This window comes from Terrapene carolina, unplaced genomic scaffold (genome assembly GCF_002925995.2).
Source record: "Terrapene carolina triunguis isolate 2854851 unplaced genomic scaffold, T_m_triunguis-2.0 Scaffold51579, whole genome shotgun sequence".
NCBI lineage: Eukaryota > Metazoa > Chordata > Testudines > Emydidae > Terrapene > Terrapene triunguis.
In genome coordinates, this window is record NW_020715930.1 from 8,098 (window position 1) to 24,379 (window position 16,282).

Below are 16,282 nucleotides of genomic sequence, written 5' to 3' on the forward strand. Positions count from 1 at the left end.
CTGTGGGAAGTTGGCCTTTTCAGTGCCCAACCCGTCGGCCAGACGAGTGTCAGAGATCCGAGCCTCACCGCGGAGCCCCCGGACACGATCTCCTTTAGAGACAGAGTCCAGCTACGCCCACATCCAAAGGTCCTCCCAAAAGTGGGGTCCCCAATTCCACGTGAACCAGCTGATTTTTCTCCCAGTCCTTTACCCTGAGCCGCACGCAGACCGGGCAGGACAGCACCTGCACTCGCTGGAGGTCAGACGGGCGCTGGCATTTTACATTCAGAGACAACCCTTCCCGTAAATCCCCGAAGCTTTTCCTAGCACTAGCGGGGAGAACGAGGGGGCTCCCATCTCCGCTCAGAGGATTTGTCTTGGGTTCCATCGCGCATCCAGGTGTGTCCTGACCTCGCTGGGATTCCCCATTTGCCGAACGTCACTGTTCATGTCACAGGTCTCTTCAGCGCCCTTTCCAGCTCCAGTCCCTGCTCAGAGTATCTGCAGTGCTGCGACCTGCTCCTCGGCGCACACGTTCCCAGTGTGCTGGGCCGTCGCTCAGCAGGTCAGGGACGATGCACGCTCTAGCCGTGCTGTGCTGTAGCCGGCTTGTCCTTGAACTCCTGGCCCCCCTATGGTGCCGCGGCTTGTGAGTCACCGACATCGGAATGGTCACGAGCAAGCGCTCGAAGAAACGACAGTTACTGACCTTTCTGTGACTGTGGTTCTTCGAGATGAGTTTCACGCGTCCATTCCGACACCCACCCCCCAGCCCTGCTCTCAGAGTGGTTGGTAAGAAGGGACTGAGGGGCGTGGGCTTGGCAGGGCCCCTTATACCGGCACTATGAGCACACGGCACCAGGGGGCACCAGAGCCCACCCGACAGGTAGCACTACTAGGGGAACAATTCCAGCAGTGATGCTCGGGGCGCGCACACCCCTACATGGGAATGGACGTGTGCAACACATCTCGATGGACAACGGTTACAGAAAGGTTAGTAGCCGTTTTCCCCCCAGCAATCGGGGGGTTGTTCAGACAGAGACTTGGCTTTTATCCTAGAGATGATCCCTGTTTGTCCCAGGGCCCAAGGAATGGCACCTCCCCTCCTTTTTGTCCAGCACCGTCTCACCGAGGGAGGAGCTCTGGGAACGCTGGGTGTTCATGGAGCCCTCGAGATCCACATCCGCTGCACACGGGGTTTGTGCATGGGCAGGGCTCCGTTTGTTCTCTGCCATCCCACAGCTACAGGACAAACAGCATCAAAATCTGCCATGCCAGGGGGGCTGAGATGGTGCATCCCGCAGCCTACAAGTCAGAGCCGCCCCAGCACCCAGCATCCACCCCCTCGCTGAGAGCGGCAGCAGCCCCAGGGCCTCGGGATCGTACTGCCCTGTGTGGTGAGATCTGCCTGGCCCGGTTCAGACCTTCCCACTGTGTCCCAGCTGGACATGCCGGCACCAGCCCACGCTGTGTCGGTGGGAGGGGGCCCAGCGCTGGGTCTGCCGGTAGCAGAGAAGGAGCTGATCACTCCGGCTCTCGTTCTGTCGGACCTGCTCTGGCAGCTCCCTGCTATGAATCCCCTGGGGTACGGGGCTGTGCCCGTGTAGCAGGGAGAGAAAAGGAAAACGTGTCCTGGGAGACGGACCATTTCCTTTCTCTGAGTCACAAGGTCCACGACCCGACCCCCCTGTTTGGAGCACTTCTCCGTCCAGCCTGGGCGGGTCCATCCAGCCCAATTCCTCTGCAGCAGGAATTCACCGTTTATTCCTGTAACGCCCAGAGGCTCGTTCCCGACTCTCGGCCCACAGGGGCGGGTGTCCTGTGTGTGGGGAGCTGTCTCCGCAGGCAGGCTCTGCGGTAGCTGAGCTGGACAGGCCCTCCTCGATCCGCCCCTGGGGGTCTGGTTCTGCCCGTGCAGCTGCAGCAGGCTGGGGGTGGGGGACAGAGCTGTGGCCCCAATAACCCTGAGAGGAAACTGTCAGTTAATTGGAATCAGTTTTCTAACGTGGGGATAGTTTGTTTTGCCTTCTCATGGCTGAGGCGTTTGTGGGACACCCCCCACCCCAGGGCGTGTGAGAGCATGTGGGGGTCACACTGTAACTAGGAATGCGCACGCAGCCCCAGGGCTCCCCTACCCCTGAACTAGCCCAGAGTCGGGTGGTTCTGGCCCCACTGCAGGGCTCTGGGGCTGTCGGATGGGAGCTGAGCTTCCCCCTTCTCCCCAAACCCAGCAACCTCATCCATTAATTCTGTGTCCCCCCGGCCCACATCCCCCGGCCTCTCCATGTCCTGTCTGCGCTGAGCTTCCCGGGCCCCCAGCTGCTTGCGTGTCCCGGCCGTGCCACGCTCAGCCAGACGCAGCTCAGGCTGTTCCCTCGCAGGGCAGGAGGCTCCGCTCCCAACTTGGGGGGGAGGGGGGAGCAGTGATGGAGGACGGCAGCATCTTGAGAGGAGCTGGGTTGGGGGGACTGAGGGGGCTGATGCAGAAGGAGCTGGGGTGGGGAAGACACAGAAGGTGCAGAGGGGCTGGTGCTGAGGCAGGTGGGACAGAGCAGGCAGGGGATGGAGGGGGCTGCGGTCGGGGGCAGAGGGAGCAGTTGCAGGCGCAGGCTGGTGGAAGGGGCTGTTGTAGGGCGGCAGCGGGTGCAGAGACAGGACACCATCAAGGGGGGGTGCCCAGAGCTGGGGGGAAGGACAGTGCAGGGGCTGGAGGGGAGACACTCCTGGGTGGGAATCAATCCAAAAGGCAGGAGGAGAGCCCTGGGGGATGGGGAGAGCCTGGGGAGGAAAGCGAGGCGGGGACCCCCAGTGCCTGGAGGGGGCGGGGGGGGCGTTCTAGCTTGCTCATCTTGCTGCTCCCATGGCCCCAGCACCGTGGTGCCAGGGCTGTGAGACGTGCCGTGTTGGGGGGAGCAGGTAGAACCCGGCAGCCTGCCCAGCCCTGGCTACCTCTGGGGTTCGTGTGCAGACGGGGGCTAATTGTGTCCAACCTGCGCTGAGCTCAGGCCGGTGCCGGCTGTGGGGATGTTTACTGGGGTCGGCTCCCGCCCCCAGCAGGCACTGAGCTGCCCTTACTGGCTTGGCCTGAACTCCCCACAGTGACCCGTGGGGGTGGGGGGCTGGCTGCACGCCCTACAGGGGCCTGGTTCACAGAGGGGGGTGCCCGGCTCTCCCTTTCCAGGTGTCTCAGGCTGGGCCCCTCCCCCAAATCGCCTGTCACTGGTGGACACGCAGCCCAGACTGTGGTTTTCTCTGTGTGGGATGGGGGCGTGCGAGGGTGTTTGGGTCCCCGGCTGGGCTGTTCTCATAACAACCCTCACCCCCCCCCTGCTGCACCCACAGGCTCCCTGCTTCTGTTTGCTGAGCCAGTCGCCCTCCCTGCCCCCAGCTTCTCTTTCCCGCCCCCATGTCTGTCCCCACCTCCTGACAGCCCAGGGGGCAGCCATGTACCAAGGGCGGCCCTGCTTTGGGTTCCCGGCAAACCCTGGCACGTGGGGCCGCCTTAGCCAAGGGCCGTGTCTCTGCCGCCTGCCTGGCTGTAGGGAAACAGCCGCCACCTTAGCCCAGGGCGTCCTGCGGCTCCAGCCCCGTGGGAGACGGCGGCCAGTCTGAAAAGGAGCAAAACCACCGGAGTTTGCTCCTTGGCCGTGGTCGCGCCCCGGAGCGCTGGGCGGCCCCTGGAGCACAAGTAGATCCTGGGAACATCGGGCCCGTGTGGGGCGGGGGCACTGCGGGGTGGGGTCGGTGTGAACGGGGGGGGGGGCAGAGGGACCCTGCGCGGTTGCTCCAGGCAGGGCAGGGTTAAGGGGGGGGCTCTGCCCAGCAGCTCCTTCTTTTGTGATCCTGCTGGTCCCTGATTGGCTGCTCCCCGCAGCCGTTCTAGGCAGCTTGGAGGACTCACCTCTACTGCTCTTTTCCTGGGGCGGGGGGTGGTAGGCCCAGGGGGTCTCCGGGCTGGTGCCCCCATCGCAGGGCGGCTGGGGGTGTTGGAGAATCTCTAGCAGTAGCTGCTCCCTGTGGCTCAAACCTTGACCCAGCCCTGGGCCCTGGGCCCCGGCTCCGTGTGTTTCAGGATTTCACACTTTCCAACTGATGTACGGCTGTGAGCTCCGGGATGACGGCTCCATTGGGGGGTTTAGCCAGTATGCCTACGATGGGCGCGACTTCATCAGCCTGGATAAGGACCAGGAGACCTGGGTGGCGGCAGATGTCGGGGCTCAGGTCACCAAACACAAATGGGAGGCTGAGAGGAGCATCGCTCAGCAGTGGAAGGGCTACCTGGATCAGGAGTGCATCGAGTGGCTGGGGAAGTACCTGGAGTACGGGAAGGAGACGCTGCAGAGGAGAGGTGAGGGGGGCACATCAGACCCCGGGGATCACTGAACGGGGTGTATCCCCACTGCAGAGATCGCTCCCCCACGTCCATCACGCTGAGCGTTGTCCCTGGCAGGACGTTTCTGTTCCCCCATCGGGCGAGGCCCCAGCGTTGCTGCAGGAGCCGCCGTTCGTCTCCCTGTCCCGTCCCGCCCTGTTCAGCCCCCTACCGCCCCCCCAGCCGAGCAGAGCCCCTCGGGGTGCCCGTGCCCCGGCCGCGTGTATCAGAACCAGACATGAGAGCGCGGCTGCACCAGCTCCCGTCCCTCTGGCCAGCCCCCTCAGCTGCTGCCGCCCCAGGGGATCCAGCTCAGGGAGTTCCCTCTAACTCCATCTCTCCTTTCCCCCCAGAGCCACCGCAGGTGCACGTGAGCGACCGGCCGAGCCGGGACGGGGGTCTCACCACCCTCTCCTGCCGGGTCCACGGTTTCTACCCACGGAACGTGGCCGTCGTGTGGCTGAAGAAGGGGGTGGCCGTGCCGCAGGAGACAATCCAATGGGGGGTGGTTCCCAGCGGGGACGGGACCTACCAGACCCGGGCCAGCATCGAGATCGACCCCAGCAGTGAGACCGATTATACCTGCTGTGTGGAGCACCCCAGCCTGGTGGAGGATCTGAGAGTGCCCTGGGGTAAGGGGGGACTGGCCTGGGATGGGAGGAGGGGGTTGGGGGGGTTATGGGGCTCCAGTGGGGGGTGGGGTGACTAACCCATGTAACAGGGGAAGAGGGTTTGTGGTTCCCCTGCTCACTGGCCCATTCCCGTTTCAGGGCCCAAGTCCAACGTGATGCTGATCGTGGGTGTCGTTATCGGGGTTCTCGTGCTGGTCGCTGCCATCGCTGGAGCTGTTGTCTTCCTCAGTAAGTGCCAGGTGTCTGTGCCAGGCCATGGTGACGTGCCCATCACCCTAGAGCCTAGGCTGGGAGAGTGCTGACCTGCTCTGGCTGGGCCCCGGCACGCACCCCTACAGCCCCTGGCGTCAGTGCTGTGTGGCTACCCCGCTCTGCTGCTGGGCCAAGGGCTGCCCAGTGGGGAACAAAGGGGCAGTTTGCTCTGGGCCCCCCAGCCGCAGAAGTTGAGCGGTGCTGAGCTGGCACGTGGGGTCACAGCCCCACACCTGAGTCTGTGCTGTGACCCCATGTGCCAGGTCGCAGGGCCCAGAGTGGGGAGCCAGGCCCACCCCCCAGGACAGGAGCCCCCAAGGCAGCATGAGTGTGGGGCGGAATCACTCTCTGCCCCTCACCATCTGGGTCTCCCCCTGTGTTTTTACACCCTTGGAATGGGGGGGGGGCTCAGACTCTGCCCCAGGCCCCCAAAACTCTGTGTGGCCCTGGCTGGGCCGGAGCCACCAGCCTGAAACCCAGGGAGGAAAACGGTTCGTACAGAGCCTGTCACCCTGCCCCGGGGATGGGCCGGGCCCCTGGATTCTGGGCCATGGGCACAGATCAGCACCAGTTCCTGCCCCAGGAGCAGCCGCACTTACTCCAATCTGCCTTGTCTCTGCAGGGAAGAAGAACGGCGGCTACAAAGCGGCTGCAGGTAAGTGCTGAGCCCTCCCCCGTCCCCGTCGCTGTGTGACCCGGTACGGGACAGCCTGGGGGCAGTCCCAGGAGACCTCCCCTTGCCCCCCACGGCCTCTTGGAGGCTGGGGAGCTGCAGTAGCGGGACTGGCCAGTGACACTAACGCCCTGCCCGGGCCTGGGTGCTCTGTGTAGGTCGCCCATCACCGTGGTGTCTGGGCCCAACGGCAGAACAGTAGCACCTGGATCAGTCACAGGGGTGTGTACGTGTATAACGAGTGTGGGGCGGGGAGAACGGGGACCCTCGTTCCACCAGACACTGACCCCGGCTTCCTTCTCCCCCACAGCTCACGACGGCTCTGCCAGCTCCGGTAGGTGACGTGCGGGTGACACTAGCCCAGGGGATGTGCTGGGGCCTGAGGCCTCGGGGGGAGGCACAGGACGTGTTAACGCACCCCAGGGTCCCTCTGTGGGGGGGCAGGTCCCTGCTGTTTCGGTGACACGGCGGGTTTGGCTGCATGGGGAGATTGACCGGCAGAGCTAAATTATTCAGTCATAGCTCTGCTGGTCAATTTTCCCTGATTAGGCTGAGTTCAAAGGAACCTAGGGGAGTGTCAGCACCCAACTCCCCTCGGCTGCTATGAAATTCCTGCGGCAGCCTATGACGTCGGTGGGGGCGCACACACCTCGTGCCCAACCAGCCGTGTGTGTTTCCCATGGGGCTGGGGTGCGTCTGACCCCTCGGAGCAGCATTTCGCCCCGGCGGTGTCTGGCCTGGATCTAGCCCCGCCCCCTCCTGCTGTGGCTGGGAGCTGGGTTTGGCGTCGATGGGACGTGTTGTACACTGAGTGGGGGGGATGCAGGAGCCTCATCCCCACTGATTTCAATGGGGTTTGGGCTCCTGAGTCACTAAGGTGCTTCTGAGAGTCCCACCCCCGTATGTCCAAGTCCCCGGGAGGCGGGGGGGGGGCGGCGCAGGGATCTCAGCCCCGGGGAGCAGTGACCAGCCCTGACTCCCGCTGGCTCGCCCTGCGCCGTTCCTCGCCCCAGGGCAAAGTGCAGCCGCTCGGCTGGGGCAGCGTCACCCCCACCCTGCAGCAGGGTAAACGCTGACACAAGGGGCCAGGCGAGGGATATGGGGCAAAACACTAACACCCCTCTTCTCCTTCTCCTTCCCAGGAAGCGACCAGGGATCGGACACCCGTGTCAAGGGTAAGTGAGGGGGAGACTAGCCAGGGGGATTCAGTGGGGGGAGACCCCTGCCTGGAGGCCCCCAGGCCCTGCCCCTCTGACCAGCCAGCCGTGGGGAGCCCTGCCCCTGATCTCCCTGCAGTGGGGGTGCTGAGTGTGGGGGCGGGTCTGCATCTCCCCTCTGCAGGGAGGAGTTCCAGGCTGCAGGGACTCCGGGAGGGGGTCGGGGTGTGTCTGGCTCTAGGGGAAGGGGCCGGGATGCGTCACAGATGCTGCACCGGGAGCAGTGATCGCTGTAGCTCAGTGGGACGGTGATCGGCTTTACGGTCTCCTCCCCCTCGGCGCGGGGTGTGGTGCCCAGTCAGAGCTTTACCCCGAGCGCCAGATGGGCCCAGTATCGTACCTGGCCCTGCTGTGTCTGCTCACCCCGACCCCAGCGCTGACTGTCCCTGTCTCATTTCTGCAGCGTGACGGAGCCCGTCGGCCCCTGTGCAGCCGGCTGGGGGGATCCCAGACGCGAGGAGAGACCGGAGCAGATCAGGCTCCTGGGAATGCAACAGCTCATCAGCACCTTCCACGGCCTGCTTAAAGCCCTTTGCCTTGATTGTACCCAAGCTAAACGCCCACCTGTGAGACAGCAACTGCAGCTTTCACTTTAGAATTGAAACCTCCGTGGCTGCAGCCTGCCAGGGATTGTCAGGGTCGCTTATTATTTGATTTCTACAGAACTATCTTGTTTTGAAAAAATGAAAACTTGTATCAATGAAGATCTTGTTTGTATAGAAAAATAACCAGGGTTGGCTGGACTGAATTGTTAGTGTAGGGCTGTACCCAGCACCTACTGTTCTGTTCGCTTGGATTGTAACTTAGCCCCCGGTTTCTGTTTCTGTGGTGATTAAGGGATTAAGATGTTCTTCTTTTTGCTGCTGCAGCTTCCTGTGTAATGGGCTAAATCCTGCTGTCAGGGCACTGGTCACTCCAGGGTAAGGCCTTGTCTACATTGCGATTTGCACTGGTGTAACAAAAGAGGTGTGAGTTTGAAGTGGGCTCGTTAAATCCCTGTGTGGACACTCTTAGTCTGGTGTAAGACAGGGCTTGTTTTGATTTAAACCGATTCCCAAGTGACTCAAGCGACACGAGAAAAAGCCACTGCTTCTACCAGAATCAGCGTCCCCTAACTGATCTGGTGCACGTTTGTGTGTAGACAAAGCCTAAGCTGGCGCCAATTCTGCTCCCAAATGGGTTGATTTTGTGTGTGACGCGTGTAATTTTTTTCTTAAGGTTTTAACAACTGTTTTAAATAGTAAAATTGTAAATCTTTTGGCGATTTTCATTTGGACACAATAAATGTAGGTTTGGGGTTTTAATCTCTCTTCAGCCCGTTTGGAGGATTCTGTCTGGGGGGGGGTCAGGGAATGGGGGGGGTGTATGGCAGGGCTGGGGAGCGCAGGGGCCTGGCAGGAAGGGGCTGGTGCGTGCACGTTGGGTTTGGGGGGGTTGGACGTGTTTGGGGGTGAATAATGGGTGTTGGGCAGGGGTGGGCCCTTAGACGCAGGGGTGGGCCTAATAGACGCAGCCGTCCAGAGCCGCCGCCACCCTGCCCTGAGTGACAGGGTGACTGAGACAGGCCAGGCTGCCCCTGCTGAACGCTCATCGGATACAGAGCAGAGATGACGGGTCAGGAACATTACAGGGACTGTGACTCGGGGAGAGTTTCAAGAGTGCCCAAGGGATTTAGGAGCATTCCTACCAGGAATCGTCAATGAGCCTGGTGCTCCTAAACCCCTTAGAGACCTGTGAGGAGGCTTCCTAAAGCACTTTCTTTAAACTGGGGTTCAAATGAATCCTTGAGCAGCCAGCCCATGAACCCCTCCTCCAGCTGGGGCAGGGAGCATGTGGAGGGGTGGGAAATGGGGTGGCTAAGCTGGGTCTGGGGCTGGCAGCCCCTTGAATGGGGGCTAAGCCAGGCTGAGATGCAGGAGGCTGTGGCCACCACGGCTCTAGTACCAGTTTGCCCCGCCTGGGGCCACGCAGCCTGGGCACTGCAGAGTCACCACCTGGCTGGGACTGATCCTGTAATGGAGCTGGGATGGAGGATGTGGGGGGAGGGCTGGCCTGGGGGCTCTGACAGCCCGGCTCAGGGTTAGAGGACTGTGGCCAGTTGGGGAGAACGAATTCTTCAGAGAGCAGCACCTCAAGTGTGGCCTTTCCCCCCCCGTCACTAACAGGGTCCAAGGGACGGGCAGCTCACACAGGGCGCTGGTTTGGGTGTGATTCTGCGCCTTTACCAGTCATGTCCCTTACCCCAGTAAATACGGGGTGTGACGTGCGCTGGGCTCTGCGTTGCTTGGGAGTTTCATACAGACACTCGCCCGCGGGGGGATAAACCTTCACCCGCTAAGGCCTGAGCCACACGGGGTTTGCACCAGCGTCACTGCTTGGGTTGGGGGAGGAAAGGTGGTACAACCCCTAGCCAGGACAGGTTGTGTTGCTAGCACAGTGCTCACACCGGGCAAGGCATCCCCCACCTGTACAAGCCGAGCCGTGTTTCACTGCAGCCACCTGCGGAACAACGCACCGTACTGGTTACACCGGCCCGGCTGCAGCGACCAGTGTGTGTGGACAGGTGTGGGGCAGGGCAAGGAGGTGTGGAGGGGGCTAATCTCCCCTTGGGAGTCTCGCTCAGAGGCTCAGACACAGGCTCTGGGGGGGCTGGGCCAGGCCCAGTCCGGCACCTGAGAACCACTGTGAAGAACTGGGGCTGTTCTTAATGCGGTCTTTGAATGCTGAGTGGGGAATCATAGAATCACAGAAGATTAGGGTTGGAAGGGACCTCAGGAGGTATCTAGTCCAACCCCCTGCTCAAAGCAGGACCAACCCCAACTAAATCATCCCAGCCAGGGCTTTGTCAAGCCTGACCTTAAAAACCTCTAAGGAAGGAGATTCCACCACCTCCCTAGGTAACATTTTCCAGTGCTTCACCACCCTCCTAGTGAAAAAGTGTTTCCTAATATCCAACCTGGTCCTCCCCCACTGCAACTTGAGACCATTGCTCCTTGTTCTGTCATCTGCCACCACTGGGAACAGCCGAGCTCCATCCTCTTTGGAACCCCCCTTCAGGTAGTTGAAAGCAGCTATCAAATCCCCCCTCATTCTTCTCTTCTGCAGACTAAATAATCCCAGTTCCCTCAGCCTCTCCTCATAAGTCATGTGCCCCAGACCCCTAATGATTTCTGTTGCCCTCCGCTGGACTCTTTCCAATTTTTCCACATCCTTCTTGTAGTGTGGGGCCCAAAACTGGACACAGTACTCCAGATGAGGCCTCACCAATGTCGAATAAAGGGGAACGATCACGTCCCTCGATCTGCTGGCATTAGCCTTCTTGGCAACAAGGGCACAAGGGAGTGTTGGCTGGGACGGTCTGCATTGGGGGATGGGAGACTGGCCTTGAGGGAAGATACCTGAGCATGTAACGTGAGAACCCAGGAGGGGGCTGGGGCCAGGTGACACCTCTGCCCTGGAAACTGGACAAAGGCTGGGGGAGGGGCTGGGGGGAGAGAAGCTGGAGGGAGTTGGAGTTGTCAGGAGCTAGCTGGTGTAATGGAGGGGAGCCTGGACAGGGCTCTCACCCCCCAACAGGACTGTGGTGTCCCTGGGACCCCAAGATGGACCTAACTGGGGGGGTCCTCTTGTCTGCGCCTGCAAGACCTGTCTTGGACTGTGTCCCTGGTGTCTAAATAAACCTTCTTTACTGGCTGGCTGAGAGTCATGGCGAATCGCAGGAAGCCGGGGGTGCAGAGCCTGGTGTCCCCCCACACTCCGCAACACCTGTCGCGCAGGGGGATCAGAGGGGCTGGGAGCCAGGGGGATCATCTCCCCAGGGGGAAGGGCCTGGGGCTGTGAGCCAGGGGTAGGGGGTAGCTGGGGGTAGGGTGTAGCCGCCTCGCTGTAGGTACCTTTAGGACCTGGCGGTCCGGGCGGGAGGGGTAGGAGAAGGAGACGTTGTGGAAGGAGACGTGTCCCTGCAGCGACTCCGGCGCCCGCGTCCTGTCGGTGCGCACGGCCGGCTCCCGGTCCAGGTACTCGAACACCTTCTCCGCCGCCCCCACGTTGCTCAGCAGGTTCCCGTACATGTACACCAGGGTCTGGGGCCGGGGAGAGAGCGAGTCAGAGGACCAGCCTACACTTAAATGTTAGGTCAACACAGCCAGCTAACAGTCAGGGTGTGAAATACCCCGGCCACTGTAGCTATGGTGACAAAAACCCCGGTGCAGACCCAGCTAGGCCGAGGGACGGTGGGTTCTGTCACCATATCTACCGTCGTTCAGGGAGGTCAAGTCCCCATACCGATGGAGAAACCCCTTCCACCGGCGCAGGCTGCGTCTACACCACGGGGCTACGCTGGCGTAGTTACACTGGCAGAGTCTGTCGTGTAGACATACCCAGAGACAGACAGATGAGGCAGGGCCGGATGGATGCATAGAGGAGTGTGTATGGGGCCAGAGGGTCAGGTGTGTGGAGGGATGGGTGTGTGGAGTGGTAGATGGTGTGATGGGGCGTCCACCCCACACTGGCCAGTAAGGAGTTAATGGAGTCCTAGGGAGGCTGCGCAGAAAGAAGCCAATAGGAGAGGGGCTGCGAGGAGCAGCCAATCAGGGCTGGGCAGGCCCATATAAGAAGAGCTGCAGGGCAGAGCAGGTTCAGTTGCTCCCTGGGGCTTGAGGAGGGAGGCCTGGCTGCCCTGCAGGAGGAAGAACGTGAGCACCTTGGACAGAGCAGAGCAGAGCCGGGCAGGATCAGGGGGTGAGAGCGAGCTCCTGGCTCACTGCAAAGGCTGGCATGCTGAGGCCTGGAGATGAGGGTGGAGAAGATGCGGGCTCTGCAGAGAAGTGGCCCAGGGAGAAGTACTGAGGGGATGCAGCACATGGGTGCTGTCTACAGGGTCCCTGGGCTGGGACCCGGAGTAGTGGGCATGCCTGCGTGTCATCCCCCACCACTCGCCACTGAGGAAGTGGCCAGACCACAGGCTGCAGTTGCCACTGAGGGAAGTGGCTGGATAGCGAACTGCAGCCCCCCGGAAGGGGGGGCACAGAGTGTGGCACGGCCAGTGGGCCGTGTCCTGGAGAGGACGTCGTGCTCCTTGGAATGACACGGGTCCTTGAGCAGAAGTGACGACGACGAGACACCACCAGAAGGCGACGCACTGGTGAGCAGAGCTAATCCCCGGGACAGCCAGTGGGAGGCGCTAGCGTGGTGAGTCTGTGACGAACCGGGACTGTTCTTGAAGTGGTCTGTGAGTGCTGACAGGGGAGTGTGGCTAGGATGGTCTGCATTGGGGGAGGGGTGACTGACCGACAGAGAATACCTGAGCCTGTAACATGAGAACCCAGGAAGGGGTTAGAGGCCAGGTGACACCTTTGCCCGGGAAACTGAACAAAGGCTGTGGGAGGGGTCGCTGAAGGCAGAGTGTCAGAAGCTGGCTAGTGACCTTGGCTGGAAGGCAGACAGGGCTCTGATCCCCTAAGGGGGCTAGGGTGCCCGGGGACCCCAAGATGAACCTAACTGGGGGGGGTCCTGTTGTCTGCGCCTGTAAGACCTGTCTTGGACTGCATTCCTGACGTCTAAATAAACCTTCTGCTTTACTGGCTGGCTGAGAGTCATGGTGAATCGCAGGACGCCGGGGGTGCAGGGCCCTGAGTCCCCCCACACTCCGCGACAACTGGTGGCAGAGGTGGGATCTACTGCACCCCGTGGACAGCGCTTCCTGCAGTAAGTGACTGGGGAGCAGCAAAACGAAGGGGGATCGACGGGGACCAGGTGGGCTGAAGAGTCAGAGAGAGACGGTTCAGGGGGCGATTAACCCCTGGGAGTGTGTGACCAGTGAGAAGGACTTTTGCAGTAACAGGGTCCCCTGGGGGATCGCAACGAGCGGTCCCGGGGCGGAGGAGTCTGCAGCTCGACCCTGGCAGAGAGGTGGTGACCTGAAGAAGGGCTGGCACACTAGGGGTTCCCCTGGGACGGTGGAAAGCGGAGAGCACAGGCCGGTGTGTGGCCAGCAGGAGGATGTATGCTAAACGCCTCAAGAGTGACCTGGTGGAGCTGTGCAGGCAGAGGGGGCTGCGCATTGGGAGGTCCACCAAAGAACAGCTAATTGCCCAGCTGGAGGAGAGGGATCGCTTGGACGAACCGAGCCCTGTCCCCAAGGGAAGCCGCCCGGCGGATGCAGCATGGGCCCCGGGGCCTGACCTGGCTGGGAGGGGTCGGACTGCTGCCGAGGACATCCCGAGACCCTGCCTACCTATACCTAGGGGAGGGGTTGGGGGAAGCCCAGCGAATACCGAGGGCACCCTGACCCCGGCAGCCAGCAGGGGATCGCCCCGGCGGAGCTCCCTGTCCCGGGAGCGGATGCGACTGGAATGTGACAGGGAGCTGAGACTGAAAGAGCTCGAGCTCGAGATAAGGCGGCAAGAACTGAAGCAGGAGCGGGAAGAGAAGGAGAAACAACGTCAGCATGAGCGGGAAGAGCGGGTAGAACGGGAAAAACAGCGTCAGCATGAGCTGGACCAACGTCAGCATGAGGAGAACCAACGTCAGCATGAGCTGGAACTGGCCAGGCTGAGGAGCAGTGGGGCCCCAGCTGCGGTGAGCGAGGGGGAACCCAAGACTGCAAAGAGATTTGATAAGTGCTTGCTGGCCCAGCGTAAGGAGGGGGAGGACATGGATACCTTCCTGACGGCCTTTGAGAATACCTGCAAGCTGCTCCAGGTTGACCCTGCAGACAGGCTCCAGTTTCTCATCCCCTCACTGGACTCCACAGCCAGGGAGGTGTACAGCCGACTGAAAGGGGTGGAGACAGAGAACTACGAACTGTTCAAAAAGGCCCTGCTCCGCGAGTTTGGGCTGACCCCTGAGATGTACCGGAAAAGGTTCCGGAGTCAGCGTAAAACCCGTGAGGTCACATACCTGCAACTAGCCAACCAGGTGCAGGGGTATGCCCGCAAGTGGACGGCTGGGACCCAAACTATAGAGGACCTACTTGACCTAGTCGTACTGGAGCACGTGTATGAGCAGTGCCCATCCGACCTGAGGCGATGGTTGATGGACCAAAAGCCAGAGAACCCGCAGCACGCAGGCCAGTTGGCCGACGAGTTTGTGAACAGTCGGGCAGGGGCTAACAGGGAGGAGTCCCAAAGGAACAGGCCCACCACAACGCAGAGCGAGAGTCACCATGGGACCTCCCAGCGGGAAAATACGGAAAAACCCCACCAAGGAGGAAGATCCAGCGTCAGGTCCATCCAACCCACTCGAGGGGACCCATGGGACATGGTCTGCTATCACTGACCAGAGAGGTCACATACGGGCCCAGTGCCCCAGGCTCAGGGACAGACTGAGCAGACCAAACCCACAGAGGGTTGACTGGGTAGAGACCCAGCCGGGCGAGAGGCAGCGTTCCCAGGGAAGGGGGGCTGGCAGAGTACCACCTGCTAAGGAGGGAGGAGTGCTCCAGGCCAGCTCCTCTGGGGGGCTGGATGCTCCAGACTCAGGGTTTTTGGTTTATACGGTGGGCGCGGGGCGATCCCTCCGGAGTGAGTACCTTGTTTCCCTGGAGGTGGATGGGAGGCAGGTCAATGGATACTGGGATACGGGCTCAGAGGTGACACTGGTCCGGCCCGAGGTGGTGGCCTCAGATCAGGTGGTGCCCAACACCCACCTGACCCTGACGGGGGTGGGCGGAACACCAGTCAAAGTGCCCGTGGCGAGGGTACACCTGAAGTGGGGGGCCAAGGAGGGCCCCAAGGACGTGGGGGTACACCCGTATTTGCCCACTGAAGTGTTGATGGGGGGGGACCTGGAGGACTGGCCAAGCAACTGGTTGTGACCCGCAGTCAGAGCCGGCGAGGGGCACTGCGCCCTGGCCTTGGGGAGGGTGCCTTGCCCAAGGCGCAGGACCCTAACCTGGTGGGGAGGGAACACCCAGGGACACGGCTCAGGGAGGCTGCGGCTTCAGACCCAGCCGGCGAGAAAGAGCAGGTGGCCATCCCTGTCCCAGCTGCTGAGTTCCAGGCCGAGGTGCAGAAAGATCCCTCCTTGCGGAAGATAAGGGACCTGGCCGACCTCGGTGCGGTACAGACCATGGGGAGAGGTGGCCGGAAAAGGTTCCTGTGGGAGAAGGGGTTCCTGTACCGAGAATGGGCTCCCCCAGGGAAGATGGAGTCAGGGGGGATCAGGAGACAGCTGGTGGTACCCCAGAAGTATCGCTGCCAGCTGCTGGGCCGGGCCCATGACATTCCCCTCTCAGGGCACCAGGGAACCTGGCGTACCCAGCAGAGGCTGCTACGGAGCTTTTACTGGCCTGGGGTCTTTGTTACTGTCCGGCAGTACTGCCGATCCTGTGACCCCTGTCAGAGGGGGAGGAAGGCCCGGGACAAGGGGAAACGGCTTTAGGACCCTTACCCAGCATAGAGGAGCCTTTCCAGAGGGTGGCCAAGGTTAAAAGGGGGGCTCTGAACCAAGAGAGCCCGAAGCACAGACCTCCAGACTGGAGCGCTGGGAGAAGACCCCAGCCCAGTTGGAGCCCCAGGGGTATTGGGGTGGGAAAAGGGCACAGGCCGCATAAACCTTCCCACATGCGAACTACGAGTGCCATCGAGCACCCCCGACCTAAGGGGGGGCGTGAAACTGGAGGGGCCTGGTGTAATTCTCACCAAGGAATGGGAGGGATGCTGGGGCATCCATGGGAACGGGGGGAGGTTCGAACTTCCCCGGGTCACTGGCTGAAGTGACCCCGCTCAGTTCGGTCTCGAAGGGGGGAGATGTGACGAACTGGGACTGTTCTTAATGTGGTCTTTGAATGCTGACAGGGGAGTGTGGCTAGGATAGTCTGCATGGGGGGATGGGAGACTGACCGACGGAGAATACCTGAGCATGTAACATGAGAACCCAGGAAGGAGTGAGAGGCCAGGTGACACCTTTGCCCGGGAAACTGAACAAAGGCTGTGGGAGGGGTCGCTGGAGGCAGAGTCTCGGAGGCTGGCTAGTGACCTTGGCTGGAAGGCAGACAGGGGGAGCTTGGGGGAGGGGACTGTGATGAAGTGGGGGATTTTCTTGTTTTTTCCTTGTTTTCTAATTGTTTTCCTTGTTTTTCAGGAAATATCGGGAGTAAAACCCTTTGCCCTGGAATTCCCGAGGTACCCTCTCCACCGCGCCCAGGGTGAGG

At 61.4% G+C, this 16,282-nt stretch overlaps 1 protein-coding gene across 1 annotated transcript; it reads left to right on the forward strand.

The window, feature by feature from the left end:
- Nucleotides 1–4,056: 4,056 nt before the first annotated feature.
- LOC112125731 (BOLA class I histocompatibility antigen, alpha chain BL3-7-like) lies at nucleotides 4,057–8,341 on the forward strand. Its single transcript, XM_026647231.2, has 7 exons — nucleotides 4,057–4,330; nucleotides 4,708–4,986; nucleotides 5,125–5,214; nucleotides 5,861–5,893; nucleotides 6,222–6,245; nucleotides 7,054–7,086; nucleotides 7,532–8,341. The coding sequence occupies exons 1-7, from the start codon at nucleotides 4,075–4,077 to the stop codon at nucleotides 7,534–7,536; spliced, it is 720 nt and encodes a 239-aa protein (XP_026503016.1). The 5' UTR covers nucleotides 4,057–4,074; the 3' UTR covers nucleotides 7,537–8,341.
- Nucleotides 8,342–16,282: the final 7,941 nt, after the last annotated feature.

Excerpts from the sequence above, each read along its gene's own strand:
- LOC112125731 (XM_026647231.2), top strand. The coding sequence starts at position 4,075 with ATGTACGGCTGTGAGCTCCGGGATGACGGCTCCATTGGGGGGTTTAGC. Across the intron at positions 5,894-6,221 it reads CGGCTACAAAGCGGCTGCAG|CTCACGACGGCTCTGCCAGC; the intron begins GTAAGTGCTGAG and ends TCTCCCCCACAG. Across the intron at positions 6,246-7,053 it reads CGACGGCTCTGCCAGCTCCG|GAAGCGACCAGGGATCGGAC; the intron begins GTAGGTGACGTG and ends TCTCCTTCCCAG.